Source organism: Cinclus cinclus, chromosome 1, assembly GCF_963662255.1.
Source record: "Cinclus cinclus chromosome 1, bCinCin1.1, whole genome shotgun sequence".
Taxonomy (NCBI): Eukaryota; Metazoa; Chordata; class Aves; order Passeriformes; family Cinclidae; genus Cinclus; species Cinclus cinclus.
This window is the reverse complement of record NC_085046.1, coordinates 9,645,203-9,662,406: the sequence shown is the minus strand read 5'-3', so window position 1 is coordinate 9,662,406 and position 17,204 is coordinate 9,645,203. Positions and strand designations below refer to the sequence as shown.

The 17,204-nt window shown below is 39.0% G+C and overlaps 1 protein-coding gene across 9 annotated transcripts in view; it reads right to left on the bottom strand.

The window, feature by feature from the left end:
- ZMYND11 (zinc finger MYND-type containing 11) overlaps positions 1–17,204 on the bottom strand; it is a 105,562-nt gene that overhangs the window by 7,772 nt on the left and 80,586 nt on the right. For 4 of the 9 annotated variants that reach the window (XM_062506543.1, XM_062506534.1, XM_062506549.1 and 1 more), the window contains 9 exons: positions 11,593–11,670; positions 11,148–11,240; positions 9,598–9,685; positions 8,431–8,486; positions 7,561–7,638; positions 6,897–7,015; positions 4,861–5,068; positions 2,942–3,010; positions 894–1,166 (listed from right to left, as the gene is read on the bottom strand). In XM_062506543.1, the coding sequence (XP_062362527.1) occupies positions 894–1,166; positions 2,942–3,010; positions 4,861–5,068; positions 6,897–7,015; positions 7,561–7,638; positions 8,431–8,486; positions 9,598–9,685; positions 11,148–11,240; positions 11,593–11,670 (1,062 nt within the window). The remainder of the gene's footprint in view (positions 1–893; positions 1,167–2,941; positions 3,011–4,860; positions 5,069–6,896; positions 7,016–7,560; positions 7,639–8,430; positions 8,487–9,597; positions 9,686–11,147; positions 11,241–11,592; positions 11,671–17,204) is intronic. The other 5 variants (XM_062506565.1, XM_062506589.1, XM_062506557.1 and 2 more) reach the window with 4 other exon arrangements.

The window sequence follows — 17,204 nt, the reverse complement described above, 5'->3', positions numbered from 1 at the left end:
ATATATAACAGAATCAGATTTAATCAAAATAAAAACGTCACCGTATTTCTTCTCTTTTAGGCATCTACAATAACAGCTAAATAAGTTCTGTGCACATCTGATCAATGACCAGTTTATAAATTTATTAATTTCTCTTTAATTTTTTTTTCCAAATCTATAAATCTACAGCAAGTGCACAATGGAAAATACAAAACAGAACAGCCCTGAGTTCATTAAGAGGTACCTTTTAGTATTCATTGTCAGTGAGGCTCCTTTGCCCTTGCTTAGGTATCGAAATGTTTGGTGTCTTGATCCTACAGGATTAACACTTAAACTCCTAGGTTCATTTCACAGTCCTTTATCCAGAAAGAAATTCATCTTATCTTAAGACACATACTTAAGAGAGGTCAGACAAATCATCCTCCAAATTGCCCTGCTCTCTCCAGCCAAAGGTGACCAGGTCAAGCTTACACATTGAATTTTTAAGAGGTTAGTATTAGATAAGAAAATTCAAACAAATTTCAGTGACCCTATTTGATCTTTAGGTCAGAAGATGTAAAAAAGAAGAATTATTTATGACTAGCAGTTAAACAATTATTGTTTAGAAACACACTTAACAATGGAGAACAAGACTTTGGAAACAGATGCTCGTGAGTAGACAATTAGTTTCAGTTTTGGATCACAAACTGGTTTCACTGGACAAGGATCAAAAACGCCAGGAGTTTTCTGTTTAAAGTAGGTTTGTTGGTGTAGAAATAGTCTTTAAAAGCCATATTTTTATGTGGACTCTTTGGAAAATGTTTTTTATTCATTTTGGTAAGAGTGGTTGTGACAAAAATAGAAAAGAATGTGAAAAAAAATCCCCAAAATCACCTCTCCTCAACACAGTGTAGGTGGTGTTCAACCAATGTTACCTTTTCCACTGCCTCTCGCACAACTCTCTCAGTTTCTCTTTTGTGATCAGCTTTCATCCTGTCCTTGAAATCATTAAAGATTTTGGTGTATTTGTCATGGCACATGTTCTGACACACTCCATCATTACTGGTCTGGGTGCTCCGATGCAGCATTTTTGGAGAAGAGGCACTTAACTTCTTGGTCTGAGTTGAGACTGAAACTTTTTCAATGGGCTGAGGCATTGTGGGAATTTCCTGGCTTGAACTTACTGCTTCAGTTTCAGGTTCTGGCTCCTGCAGAAAAAGAACAAACTTGTAAATCAGATATCAAAGCAGAACAGGCCAACCTGTTAACTTTTCAGTTCTCCCTGAAGAAAAAATGTTATGCGACTAATATCAGTGTAATTAATGTGAAAGGTGTCTGCTGAAGACCTGTAGTGCTAATGGGATGTGAGATCCCTGTGGAAAACCAACTTGAAAGTGGGTAGGCTCTTGGGTCAGGCTTTTCTGACTTCAGCCAGCCTCACCTCCCCAAAAGTATGAAAAACCTCAGAGGCTGTGCTGGCTCCTTGGGATTATTAAAGGTTTGCTAGAGATATCTTCCCCCCACAATATTCTGCCTAAAGAGACTGTAGTTGCACGCCCAAGGCTCCTGAATAGTTTTGGCAAACTCTGGGCTTACTCTGACCCAACAGGCTGCACTGAAGTCTGTGATATTCCACAGATTCCATAGAACTGCTGCAAAGATTGATTAGTACTTCAAAGGTCCTTTGAAGATGAAAGGCTAATAAGAGTCTACGTCTTGCTTCCAATAACATAGAACTAGACTTGGATGACCACAGAATCTCTGTATAATTACACAATTATCAAGAAAGAAGTCACTGTTACCGTAATGTACTGTGCTGAGTGCAGCTGCCCGTGTTATTGCAATGTAGCACCAATTGCTCCTGCTCTTTAGAAAAGATCGAAGCTATACTCCTGGAAATGCTTACTGCTATTTGAAGTGTCTAAAGACACAAACAGTATTTTTTTTTTTTAAAGTTAGATGTTTTAATGCTCCTTTAGCAGCGTAGAGACAAAGCCTTGCTCATGACTGGACTTTGTGCCTATCTGTGTGATGAGGCATTGCTCACACCATTCAAAAGGCTGACTGTGTATTCCCTTTTGCAAACAATTACTCCCTAAGAGGTCACTGTGATTGACTTCTGGATCACTGATCAGAGCTAAGAAGGCAAATGTTAAGACACAAATATATGAAGCAAATTACAGCATTCACTTGGCAAAAACATAGTAAGAATGATGAGACATCCTCCTGTAATCTCCCTGTCTTGCACTCAAATACAGTTTGTGCCCCAGGGAGCACAGACTGTGTCACTGTCTCCATCCATGACACTGCCTCCTGCAGCATCAGGTGCAGTGGGGAGGCAGGTACCCAGGAACTAGGAGTGGCCATGTCCCTATTCCAGCCACCACAGAGAGCTCTGCTGCTACAGTACCTGCACCTTCCTCTGCAGGGGCATCCCGAGTTCTCTTGCAAGGAACGGGCATATGCACAAATTTTTTTCAGCGTTCCTCAGGCAGCTGGAACAAGGGCAGGAAAAGTCCTTGGTGGCTCGGGAGTAGATTTACGGCTCTCCCTGTAAGTGCCCCCTTGTGTACACGAGCAATAACGCAGCCCTTGATTCCCTGATCCTGCAGGCGGGATACACAGGGAAACCCCACAGACGAAGTGGATAAGGTAGTTCATAAACTTAATAGTCTCGATTGCACTTCCTGATTTCTGCTGTTTATGGATTTACTGATATCCTGACTTTGCTATTAAAACAGAAATGTTGTAAGCTGACTTGTCTTATTCACGATACAGAATATTCCCATGATGACACACATTATTTGCATGTGGGAGGCACAATTATATTTGTTAGCAAGGTGTACCAAGCTGTGGGGCTGGAACTTCCAAGACTAATACTGTACCATCACTAAAAGGTGAGTGAAATCGAAGGAGTGTCTGTTAAAATGTCAGACTTTTTGTACTTTGCTATCTCACAAACACAGTAATTGAGGTTACTCACTTCTTTCTTGAGTTCCATACTCTGATTACGTCGTCCTTTCTTTGCTCTTGGTTCCTGAGTAACCTTCAGCTGTGAACATTAAGAAAAGCATATTGAATCAAATAACCCAAAAACCAGTTAATGTAAGTGGCTTTCATTGTAACATGATGTGCCTTTCATTGCGATTATTTGCAATTATTTAGGGTATCAAATAGAAATGTTAATTAAATATTCTTAAATGAGAAGTGCACACAATAAACTTTCTACATTATCACTGATGACTATGGCTACACATATGAACAAAATTAATGAACAAGTTCTACAATTCAATATGCACTTGCTAAAATACTCTTAACCATTCATTTCTTCATTGCACACACAAGTTCAAACACTTGTTTTCCAAGATAATCAGATGTGAGTGACCCATACTTAGAAATCAGGTCTTGTTGGATGCCAGAAAACAGCAGCGATTATAAAGATAATGTAAGTGTGTAAATATGATAAGATCATCCAGACTGGGTTATAACTGGAGGAGTATGGAACTTTATGCTTTAGAATGAAAGTCAATCACAGGAGAGAAAAAAGGATGAGATCTAAGTGGATGGTAGTTATCTTACAGTGCTTGAAGAGAAGTTTTTATGCCTGCTTTTGAAGCATGCAGTACTAGCTAGTATCCTGTTACTACTAGTAGTTAGTAATAGGGTATTGCAGACTACAGCAGAACAGTGAGTTTGATGGCTACTCCTGTGTTCCTGTTATCTGGGAAAGCAGTAAAACAGGTATAAGCTTTAGCCAAGTCAAGGATGAACAACTGGCATCGAAAAGAAAATATGTAAACGGACACTTCAGACCCTGTGACTGATACTTCTGAAAAAAATGGGAAAATACCAGTTATCTTTTGTGACTATTTTCCTGTTTTACCACAGGCTGTTGTATGACTGCACACAAGACTTTAAATGAAGGGGCTACAAGGGCTAGCTAAGCAAACCAGGCTAAAATACCCTAAAACCACTTTGATAAGGAACAACCTTCCATCACAACATAGAGTTTTATAAACTTTTAAGTTTTTAGTTCCAAATTGGGTGATAGACTTGTTTGACAAAAGGACAGAGGGTCAAAATACACTGATTTTTTTTTAATACAGACTTAGAGAAAGGATAGTGGTTTTAAATGAGGAAAGACATTGCCAGGGAAAGGGCTGCCAAAAATACAGAGAAGCATCCTGCAAACTATGAAAATCTTACTGCCAAGTCACTAGTAATGAATATATAACACTCCCTTGGACAATGAATGATTAGTAAAGATCAGTTATGATAAGGGAATTTCCATGTGGAAATGCAAAGTTTTGGATCTTGGCCATTTGTGCTCATTGTTTAAACAATGTAATTTTTCTTGTTTTGCAAAATGATTTTTAATTTCTTTAATCAGTTGCTGGTCATGTGGTCCTCAAGTGCAACGTTTGCACCTAACTTTTGTTGGGCCTGATGAAAATGTCACAGCTGATGTTACTTGTGGATCTGAGGGCAGAATAGAGCTCAAAGTGAACATACTCCAGCTGTGAAAAGGCTGAGCAGCTACAGGGCTGTCCCTTGATAGGGCTCCAAGAAGGCAGTGCTGCAGTCCATCTGATATCTATGACATTTGACTTGAACATTCCTATTTAACTTTAGAGATCTTGATCTGTCTCATCAAGGTGCTGTACGTGACAAATGCTTTGAAACTTCACAAAGGTCATCCAAGAAACTGAGGAAAGAGGAAAATCTATATTCTTGCTATTACTGAGCTATGAAACATAGGGACAATAAGTCTTTGAAACCTCTTGTCATCACAAACCTGCAGACAGAGCACAAGGCTAATTTAATAGCACATTAATCAAAACCACATCGTCTTTGTACTTTTTAATGAATTGCCCTGATTGCTAATATTGTAGCAGCACTCACTTGCTCATTGCTAGTGGAAGAGATACTTGACTCTGCCTCCTCTTCCCCTTTGTCCTCATTCTTTGATTTCCAGAATCTCCCCTCACGAAGAAAACGCTGGTGCAGTTCCAGTTCATCACAGGCCTTCTTCCATCCCATACTGCGTTTCACGTGCAGCCGGTGGATGTTAACTGTGATGTCTTGAATGTTTTCAGAGGGGATCCAGGCCCTTTTCAACACAGAGTGCAGACAGGTTCAGAAACATTAAATACAGGTGGGAGGATCTCGACCTGAGAAACTGACTTCAAAAGCAGTTTTTCACAACGGCCGATCACTGACAATTCCTTTTTACTTTGATTTTTTTTAAAACTCAACACATTTGAAAAAAGAATGGACTCCACACTGTTAGACATTTTTGTTATTATAAAATACTTGTGAGCTGTTGGTGCTATGGCTAAAAGTCTCTCTCATTTTTGATGAGCCACAAACCTTCCCCACCACCATCTCTTACCCGCTCTCTTGCTAAATGCCCCGACTCAGACACAGAAACATTTTTTCACTAGAGATATATATACTAATCCAATTTAGTTCTTGACCTCTTTCCTAAAATTGTCAAGGAATGTACCAACTCATCATCTTGAATGGAGACATTTTGTGTCCTGGGCCCCTGTCTGTCAGGACTGAACTTCCATGGGGACTGTCATGCTTCTTTGGACTGAATTCATGCCAGTGACATGGTTCCATAGTTACTTTGTCCTCTTAAATGTGTTCAGAGAATCCTCAGAGAGTTAGATGGGCAGGTCTTGACATTTTGAAAGGTTGTACCAAGTACCAGGCAACATTGGACATGGAAGAGATAGTCACTGCCATGCACATCTGCCTAACAGGTTAAATACTCAACAAATTACATGTTTGTGAAAAGATTCTTGATTCTTGCCATATAGGTTTAATTTGAGTAAGGACAAAGAAAAAATGCAAATTTACACCAGCCAGGAGTTTGGTCTTTTGTCCAAGTCTAGCACAGTAACTAAGCAATGGCTCTCTAATTAAACATCCTTTGCCCTTTGTATCAGCATGCATTTAAGAAGTTGCAAGCACTTCATCCCACAGGTGTCTGGTAACTTTATTAAGTAATTTTACACTGTGTGAACTTAAAGCCAAAGATTACTAACAAAATAAACTGTATTCATAAGCAGATTCAAGGTAAAAAACATTCTGTGACTGAGGCACCAGTAAAGATCCTTTACTCACTTTATGACTATTAGAAAGTCTTGGTAGTTCATATAAAAAGTGGAAAGATGTTATAGACTGTGCAAGTTACATGAAAGCAATTTAAATAAATTGTTACTGAATTGTCTAGGCCCCCAAAATATACCATCTCCCAACAACCATGAATTACTTTGGAAATGTCTCCTCTCACATTATAGGCATATAAATAAAATAGAAAAAAAAAATCCAAACCAGGACATCCACTGTCACACTGCTACAAACCTCCCCAAATGCTGAACAACCAACTGGAGAGAGAGACAAAAACTCATCTCTGAGAGTCAAGTTTCCAGTGTAAAGAGGGATTCTCTGAAATTGCAGACTGGCTCCCAGCATGAGGCCTGTCAATGTTCTAGCAGTGAGACACAAACATTTGTGATATATATCATGGTACTAAACCACAAAACTGTAGTGCCTCAGCTCAAATGAGAAACTGTCTGAAGTCATTACTGATGGTAGAAGGAGAACATTTCTGTCTGATTTTCACCTTGGTCTGGATTACCAGACTGCTACATATTTGAAGAAACAGCTGAAGTTCACTTGCTGTCTTTAATTAAAACAGCATTAAGGAACATGCTTCTGGCAACTGTGGAAAGAGAATCTCTGAGCCACTGAATTTGGATACTTCAGATGTGCTAGACTGAACTTTAAATTTTCTGAAACAATTATGGCAGAAGTATTCAGTATTTCTAATGTTGGCAACAAGCTGAGCCTGGATTTACAGCATGACAGATGAGATAAATTCTTTTAATATTGTTTGTAAAAAGCAGCACATGGAATTAATAAATTACCTTTGGTGGTGATGGCCAAAAAAGCGAACATCAACTTGATTGTCCTCTTTCTGCATGACTTTGGCTGGCCAAAACCCAAAGCCTTTCATTTTGGCCCAAACCAACTCATGATTAGGTATCTGGAAAAAACAGTTGTATTTATTAGTGAATATGAAATATTATATTGCTGTCTCCACAAATATTCTGCTGTAATACTATGCTAGTACCTTAAGAGTTACTGTTTGTGTCTAGTGCTATTTTAATTTTTATCTTCTTACAATATATTTCCTTGTTAGATAGATTGCTTGGATCAATGTAAAAAAAACCCCAAAACTACAAAGTTTGAGAAGAGTATAACTGTCTATTGAAAAGAGAGATCTTGAGCAGCCTAAAAATTAACTTGTCTTTCTAGCTTCATTCAGGAGCAAAGTTTTAGTTCTGTAAGCTCCTTATTTTCTTGTGAAAATGTTGTAACTGGCTGATACCCAAATTTTATAACCTATATTGTTACAACTTTGAACTTCAGTCAACACTTCACTTGTGTAAAATATCCTGGCTTAAAAGGCTTTAACCATGCTTTTGAAACAAGCCTACTGAAATGGAATACTCAATGCATTAATGACACCAAAACTGCGGGCTTTCATACAGAAAAGCAAACAAATAAAAATCTGTGTCAGCAACATACACAAGGATAGCAGAACCAATTGTCAGGTCGCGCGTTTGACAAATAGAAGCAGTTCTTGCAAAGCTGCAGTTCATCCAGCTGAAAAACAAAAAAAGGTAAATAAGCAAGAAAAATCCTATTTATGTGGTTTCAGTAGCATCCCTCTCCCCTAAGTGGTAAATTTTTTCAGCCCTGCTTGCTAATTTGGTGAAGTTACTCCCATCCATGCAAACTAAAGGTGTGAAATTGAGGAGGGCAGTGAGAGGCTGAAAGACAACCTGAAAAAACATTATGCATGTTTCAGAAAACCCAGGCAGAGAGAGAAGACTAGCTGACATATTAATGATCTATTATAGATGAAATGCAAAGAACAGTTCTTAAAATTCATCAAATATTTAAAGTACATTGTGAAGGAAGCAATTCGACTGTAAAAAAGGAGAAAGTGTGCCAGCTCCTCAGCTGTATTTTTTGGTCTCCTCTGAATGTGGAGAAGCATTTTGATGACAATTACAGAATGTAGTAGGAATCTTACCTCAGATTCAATTTATATTAGTAAGTACAATTATTTCTAGTCCAAATCTGTATTACTCAATTATTTTCAAAACTAAAATTTGAATATCAGTGTTTTAAAAATTATAATCTAGTTGCAAAAAAAAACCCCAAAAACACAAAACCCCAACAACACCAAAAAAAAAAAAAACCCAACCAACCAACAATGAAAACCTAAAGAAAAAGAAAAAAGAATTCTGAATCATCTGCTAGACTGTCTGGAGGAAATTTATAACTCAATTTCACATTCTTTTTATTTTGTAATATGAAGAATAATTTCTTATATTTTGAAATGAAAAATCAAGCATCTTGACTACATCTTGGTTACTTCGTAGTACTTACTTCATGGCAGGTGTCTTTATAAAGCATCCTTGCTATATCAGCTTGTTCACTGTCCGCTATAAATTAAAAATAGATGGTATAAACAATCACAGTATGATCACAGTGCTCACAAAGATTTGTAGCTGTCATTGCTGTGACTTTCATGCTGTAATTGTTGTGCTTAAGAAGACAAAACATAATTTAATCACTTGGACAGCCCTTCCATTTAAAATTTTCTACCAATCGGTTCAATATTTGTTTTCTGTGCCATGTTTATATGCCACAATACTGCTTTTACACTGAACAATGCAAGTACATATCTGAGGAATAGCTCCAGGGACATACAGTTGCTCTTAATATGGATTCAGTTCCTTTCTCTGCTTGTGTCTTAATGGCACACTGCAGTTGTCCTAAAACATCTCCTCTCTGCTCTGGGCTCTGAGTGATGCTTCACAGACTGTTTATCACTGAGTCTCCCTTCACTCACATGCATTCCTCTCTTGGCACATTCACATCTCCCCCCAGCAGCCACAGGGACTGCAAACAGACTGGTGCCACCTTCCTCCCAGTTTCCCTGATGGGGGCCACGTCTGCAGGGGAGAACCACATCCTCCCTGAAACAGTGGCTCTGGAAAACAGGACCTGGTTACAGCTTCTGGACATGGTGGTGGTGTTTTTTGACTTCCAGTCAGTCACTCATTACCTTCCCAGTGCCTGGCAGGTTCTCTCATGTTTGTACCTCCGCAGTGCACCAGCAGCACATTCCTGGTGTGGATGTTGCTACATTTGCTGTCACAATATGGCAGATATTGCCCAAAAGTAAAATAACTATGTCTATAGTACATGCTTCTGCTGACAAAGCACAGAAAACCCTACCCTACCCTAGGAAAACGTAAGTATATTGGCAAAAATATGCAGTATAGACTGTCTTAGGACTCTGCTGAAGAAGAAGCAAGGTGGCAAAAGGGTAATTTTTACTTGAGGTTTAGCCAGGGAGGTTGCAAATTGTCCTGTAGAAGGTGGGTCGGAAAAGACTCTAAAAAGTCCTTATGCACTTTGATTTTTAAGGGCTTTCAAATTACCTCGTTCACACTTAAGACTACTTAATACCAAATTCATCCTGGACTAGTGAGCTTCCAATAAATAAACACAAATCAAACAAGGCATGCAGTAAATGTAGTATTTTACCTCCATAGAAAATCACTGTGTTGTGTAGAAGCAGCTGAGCATCTGCTTTGAATTCCTCATAACTCCTGTACTTCCCTTCATTTACTTTCTACACAAAAGAAAACACAAGACTGTGAGAAAACTCTTCAAAGTGCACTACCTGCTTTATGCAGAGAAGCTTTCACAGAAATCTGCATTATGCAACACACATCAGACACTGCTTTTCCTGCATACAAAATTAATACTTACAACTCTTTGACATGGTTTGTTAGTACCTGAGCATTGGCTGCCCTTTTTGCAATGCCCAGAAGTAAAATAGATTCTTTAATACTTGACCAAGTTTAAAAAAAATATTTTCCTGGTTGTAACAAGGTGAATCTGGAATAGCTGCAGCATAATGTGTGGCCCAGAACATTTGTTCAAACTGAAATATGATCCCTGAGGTGAACATTTTGTACCTTAAAATATCAGCTAGTTTCAAATCAGTGTTGACTGACTTTCAGGACTGAACTTCCAGGATCTTCACTTGACAGTCTGTGTTATCTGATGAAAGGTGATTGTCCCAGTCTTCCAAATTCATAACAAATGCCTACATGGAGCCATGCAATTCATTTTCTTAGTATGGGTTTGTCCAATAGGGAATGCAGAGTTTTCAGTTGTGCTCTCTCAAGAACATCTATGACAATTCCAATCATCAAACAAAACAACATCAGCTTATAGAATGCTATCAAGGCCAAAAGACCTTCTATGGAAGCACGAGAAGTCGACAGAGTGAAAGGAAGGCCTGAACTATTTTCAGGCTTAACCAGTGTTGCCAGCACTTTTAGACAGGCAGCAGTGCTGGTCTCCAAAACTGTCAGTGAAGCTATTGTTTATCCATGCATTTTAATAATAAAACAAAGGCTCTTCACATCTGTGCTTGTAAAGGTTAAAATATACCACAGCATTGCATAGCAATCCAGTTGGAGGAATGAGTAAAGACGAATATGCTGCTCATTATGGTCATGTGCAGCTGATTTATATGAGTAATGATCAGACCTTTGATTCAGAAAAAAAGGGACCATATATTTATTAGTACTTTATTTTCGGAATAATTAATGCAAAACAGATGTTTTGGGTGAGTCTGTTTTTTCACTATCAACAAAGTGATTGTTTCTTTATGAATCGTTTAGATATTTATAAAGCTGACACCCACACAAGGGCACAATGACTGAAATCAAACTATGGTCAAAAAAGATTGGGCCAGAGGAGCACACATAGGCACTTGAATCTATATTCATTCACTCAGTTAAGCAGTACTTTCTCTGAAGATTTTAGCTACCTGCAGATCCTAGTATAACAAAAGGAGTTGAGGATACTCTGTGTCTGAAAACTAGGCACCACTCAAAATGGTTTTACTTGACTACCTATTTATGAGGAAAAGTGTGACATGTTAAGCTTCCGTATCTAATGCTGGACACAATACTGAAATACTGATCATAAAGAGAATTAAATAGGATTAGGACTTTTTAGACTTTCACTATTAAAAGACACCAAAACCAGTGTAGAAGTTAGAAAGCAAGTCAGTCTACCTCCTGTATAGTGGGAACATCAACGGCTGAGTGCACCAGCCTTCGATACATTGGGTGTTTGTTGTCCTTCCCTTTCTTGTTTAGATCTATAGCCTGCAAGGACCACAAGACAGTGTTTGTTATTGCAATTAGAATCTGCTTAAAACACATAAAAGAGGATTAGAAAATGCAATAGTTTGGAATATTTTAGGTGGGGACTACACAAGGGCAACCTGAGGATCCACAACCATGAGATTACGTGCACCTCAAACCTGAGAGATGTTTATGGCTGGTGATACTGACCCAAACCACAGGGCCTGGTAAGTGTGTGTGAAAACACACGCAGTGCTTATGACAGGACAAATAAAAACCACCCTCTTGTAGCCCTCCTCCCTGCACAGTCACACGTGGGCAGCCATAATGATGCTCAACACTGAACAAACAAAGCTCCCTGTCCCAGACTCACCCGCTCCTTCATACGAGACACTATGAATCGCAGGTATGTGCTCATCTCTTGTTTACTTGTGTTTTTCTTCTTGATACTCTGCCAAAGAAAAATGGGATCATATCACTATTTTAAATCTGACTTCAAAGTCCAGCCAATAAACATTTTCTCTGCATTAACACCTGATTTGAAAAGGTAACTTTGAATGACATAAAACACTATTTCTTAGGGAAAATCTTTTCTGGGAAATTAGTAACATTAACTTGTCACAACGACTATTTATGTTGCTTTGAATTATGTCTGGGCTGAGAACTTCAGCAACAGAAAAATTGCAGGTTTTATTTCCACTTGTATCCATAATAGTTTGTCAAAACCTCTCATAAAAAATGTGTCTAATTAGAATACAGCAAAGAAGAAAGTCATTTTAGGGAGCAGCTAAAAATTTATTTAATGGTCTTTTTATTAGCAAGGCATTAATAATTTTAGTAAAATAAGAAATAATTTAAAAAATAATATCCTGTGCCATCTACAAATTATGTGCTTACTAAGCAAAATGACACCATCTGGGGGGAAGACAAATTGGCTTTAGCCAGTAGAAACTCAAAGCACTTTTTACTGCTCAAGAAACATAGCAGTCTGGGATTTTTGTGGTTCTTCCTTAACAAAATTTAATTGAGATTCTGGAACACAGATCACTACTTTTCAGCAGTTCAAGATCCAGAGTTTTCCCCTCTCATGTTAGACTATTATAGAGACTTATCCCCACCCTTCAAAGTATAACCAGGCTAGTGGGGAGCCCTGCATACCAAAAATGTGCTGCTAAAGAGAAGGTGTCTCTCTGCAAATGCCTGACATGCTCTTACAAAGCAGTCTTTCCAATCGCAGCTCACAGCAGCTGTGCACAGCTCTGCATGGCCCTACAACAAACAGCTGGCTGGAAAGTGCTACCTGCTCCCTGCTTTTACCTACAGCAGCTCTCCAAAACAAAAGCACAGTGAAACAACAGCATGGGTTCCAGGTCTATTACCCTGAAATGTTTCTAACTGCTCAAATCTGCAAAGCATTCACTCCTCCTTACACCTCCTTGTGCACTGACTGCCAGGCTGAGTTCTCCCTTCTTATGCCTCTTTTCACCACTTGTGTGCAAACTATGTGGACCAAACTCAGTTACACCTGCATCCTCAAAATTTGATGGTCTTTAGCAATATCCACATAATTGTGCAGATGATGGCTGCTTAGCAAACATGAGAAAAAAACTAATCTATGTTCTAATAGGTAAACAAAAGAGGCTTAAAAATTATCAGTCACTAGAAGTGTGGTATTTTTCATTTAATTACTTGTATATGACTCTGGACATAGGGAGCACACACACTGAGCACAGAGCATCTGCTTTCACAAATTTACTTGGCAAGAATAAAATTACACATTAGCACAAAAAAGCTGACAGAATTTGACTGTGTCTCCCCTGCTTATATTCCCTCCTGCAAGACACTAAGGACACTGGAAACCACAGGCTGTTTCCCTGTGCTACAGCAAACTTGCAACCTATACATCTCAGGATTGTACTTACTACCTTTCTGGAAGTACAAAACTACAAAACTGTACACAGCACTACCTGCAAAGCTGCTCATTTGATTGCTTAACAGCAATTAGAATAATTACAAACTGTGCTGAAATACCAGTTCAGTCACAAACCTACTCAGATACTGCATTGTGTATAACAACACTATAGCTTCCCCCGACTGGGAAAAACTCTCTGTTGTGAAAAGGGCCAGCCCCAGGTATTTCTAATACCTACAGTTCCTTTAAGCATTATTTTCATAATATTAATGGTTGCCTGACCTTCCTTCCAAACTCTGGACTGACAGAGAATTTATCCTGCACCATATATCTGAGTCACATTCTCTGTATTCATATTTCACTCTGACTGCTGTGAGAACGTGCATTCTGCTGGAATTCCAATCACCTACTCAGTTTCTCATAAACCAACATTGCCACTGCAAATGAAAACCCAAATGTGCATTAAATTATCTGCATTATGAAACACTGCTGTCATTTTGTCATTTCAGGCACTGAAGTGCTGTGTGCTTGCTAATGACACAGCATTTTGAAAGACTGAAACTTATAAGGACACAATAAAACTCACATGCACTGACTAGTCCTACACCTCTTTTTCTGACATGGCTCTGAATTTATCATCCTTTGAAAGTGTTTCAGAATTCATGTGAACCATTTTTCATGCCCTGCTGGGCAAGACAGTTTGAAAGAGATTGTTGAGATAGATGGTTTACAGTCCTATCCTTCAGATCATAAGAAAAGATAGATAGCTGGCTTTGTATAGTTATTGATGTCAGCAATTAATATCATCGTAAGCACCAATGAAAATTATATAATTAACTTGCCAATTCTGGCAAACTTTAATTTTTCCACTTTTCCTTCAATTCCCTACACTGATTTATTTTAAGAAAAACTTGATCTCCATGTTCCTCTAGTAAATTTTGAAAGGTAATAAATTTAGGGAATTGGAGTCTATGAGCCAACAAAATGTCTTTTTATGGCAAGGTTGCTCACACTTTGTAGATAGAAAGCTACATTTGAGGCACTTCATTCACTTTTCAACAACAATTAGCCATTTAGGAGGTAGCATTCACACAGTCTTTGAGAGTTACAATGGAAAATGTGTAAGTTTTTCATTAAAAAACCCTCCTTTGTATTTTGAAGACTTGTAGTGTTCTCAGAGAAGTCAACCTAGAGCCACTTAAAGCAAGAAAATAGATAATACTAGATGGAGACTATGATTTGCATAAAATCTATTTATATTTCTCTGACACAAGATAATATATCCACTTCCAGGTCCCCTTTATAGGCAGAGTGATATAGAAGCAAATATAAATGAAAATTAGGTCTTCTAATTTCCTTCTTTCAGGAAACCAAAACAATGATAGTGGCGAGATCTACTATCTTTTCCCTGTCAGATCTACTAAGATACTCTACTGGAAACCTTGTTCAAGTTCAAGTTTGTTTCAAGGAGACTGCTGAGATTCAATCCAGCCCCCATAATGTCAGGATCCTTATACTTTTAGATAGTCCTTTTGTGGGATAAATTATCTTCATGTACGACTGTACCGGGTCTGGCTGGGATGAAAGCAATTGTCTTCGCAGCAGCTCATATGGTGATGTGGTTTAGATTTGTGACCAAATTTGTGACCATGTGGTAACACATGGATGTTTTAGCTCTTGCTAAGCAGGGCTTGCACAGCCTAAAGGCCTTGGCAATTTCTCACTGTCCCCACAGTGAATAGACTGGGGAGTACACAAGAGGTTGGGAGAAGACACAACAAGGCAGACAACCCGAACTAATCAAAGAGCTGTTCCATGCCACATAACCTCGTGCTCAGCAGCAGAAAAAAGGAGGGGGCCTAGGGGGAATTTAGCCATCTTCAACTTGGGAACTGCCTGGGCATTGATCTGTCCGTGAGGGTGGGGAGTGATTGTCTCTGCACCACCTTTGTTTTGCTTTCTCGCTCAGCTGGGAGTTGAGGAGACATGAGAGGGAAGCCATGTGGTGCTTAGCTGTCTGCTAGGGTTAACCTGCAACATGGACAATTGCTAGGTCACAGCACTGCTTTAGAGAAAGCTGCAAACCTTCTGCTTTGAATCAAGGTAAACTGAAAGACTTGGTCATGCCTATGTGTTTACACAGGGAATGAAGGAGTGAAGCAATAACCTTCACAATAGCAATCCTCATGTAGAAGATTAATGAGATTTGGTAGGTGAAAGGCCAAGCCTGCAGCCTAACTCTTTTCTTGTGAGTGCAGGAAATACCTTATATGAACCTTATTCTCTGCAGCACATCTGCTGGTACCTGAAGGTTACATTGCTCTTTATATTCAATATTCCAGATTAATTATTCTGCCTAGCTGTTCAAGAGGGTAACACTATATTGCACTGTGCAGGTGTGACTCATTTAGAAATTCTGACATGCTTATAGCACAGGATTTCACTGCAAGACCTTACAAACTACATGAGGCTAGAGAAGCCAGGGGCACTTCCAAGAAACACTCCATCTGCAGTAGCACCAGGGATGATGGAAGTGACAAATCTCTGCGCTCTGAGTTAGCTCTCAACTCCCAAGATGGCAGTGGCCACTGTGCTGCAGTTGCTGCAGTCTTTCATTTGAAAAGAAAAAAATAGGAGAAAATTCTAAGAAATGCAAGGTTTCAGTGCCAGAATTCTCTCTAGCTATAAGCATTTAAATTACATTTACACTATTTATAGAGGTTTCTGTCTTCCTACAATCTCCCATTAATGAGTATTTTTCCCTTCCTCTCTCACCTGTCCTGTGTACACACACATCAAAGAGCTGCATTTCAGTTCAGTGATGGATTATGTGAAGGCTGCTCAATGACAGATACATGTTTCTAAGGCATCAGTTGCATTTTCAGAAGCAATTCAGGTATCCAGGGGTCTATTTGCAGAGGGGAACAATGAGAGGGAGTCTAACATGCACTCACCACTGCTCTTTAGAAACTTCTTGCTTTACACACTGGCCTTTGGACTATTTTAGGGCTTAAATTGCCAGAGGAATTTGGTGCTACATATGGAAAGCTTTACCACTCTGCCGCCCTCTCAAACTTCCAGCCCTCGGGTCCTCAGGTTTCCTGTACCATTAAGAAAGGTATGCAGGCACATGGAATGGGTCTCAGAGCATTCAGTGCACTGTGTGCCCTAAGTATCACACAGAAAAAGCTTTTGCAGGAGCAAAATATGCCCCAAGACTTGCCTCTTTCATGATCAGATGCAGTAAAATTTGACTTTTTAAAGCATCACGTGCTTTTGGGAATGTTACAGCTGAATCCACAAATTGATTTCTACTTGTATAGTGCATTAAGCACTTTCTGAATATGAAGCATCATATGAATTAAATATGCTTTTATCTGCAGAAAGAAGGTGGCAGGAGGCTCTAAGTGGAGGTTTCCCAGTTTTCTCACTGCTGTGGACAAATTCCTTTATCCTTAATTCAGTATGTCCTGTGCAGTGCCCAGTTCTGCCAGCTCCCTGATTTACTCCAGGGGGGGAGTGGTGAGGACTGACACCTCACTGTGCACTGAGCCATGTGCTGCTAAAACTGGTCCTGCACTACCACCAATCCAGGACTATTATTTGTGTGATCACACCAAATACTGTTTCAATAATATGTTTCCCCATACAGATCTCAAACTCCTACCATAATCCTATTAAATAAGTCAATAAAGCCATATTCTTTCCTCCTTCCTTGTATTTTACATTAATCACCTTGACTGACAGCTGGTACCTAAACCCCCCTGATCTAAGCACTTGAGTTACTTCACTTAAGTAACTTCCATCTTCCTGTGCTTCTAACTTTCTACTGCTTGTCATTCTCACTTGTCAAATTTTTTCTGAAGTTGATTGTGAACTGCATAATGGTTTATTTTTATGTACTCTAGGAAATGCTCAGTACAGTATCAGAACTCAGAAAAAGCCTATTTATAGCATATTTATCAGCACAGTATTCAATATCTTAAGATCTACAGATTACTTTGGTCTCCTATGTATAAACCTCAGGAATTCTGAAATAGCCACTATGATAGGTAAATTGGCTATTAAGTCCT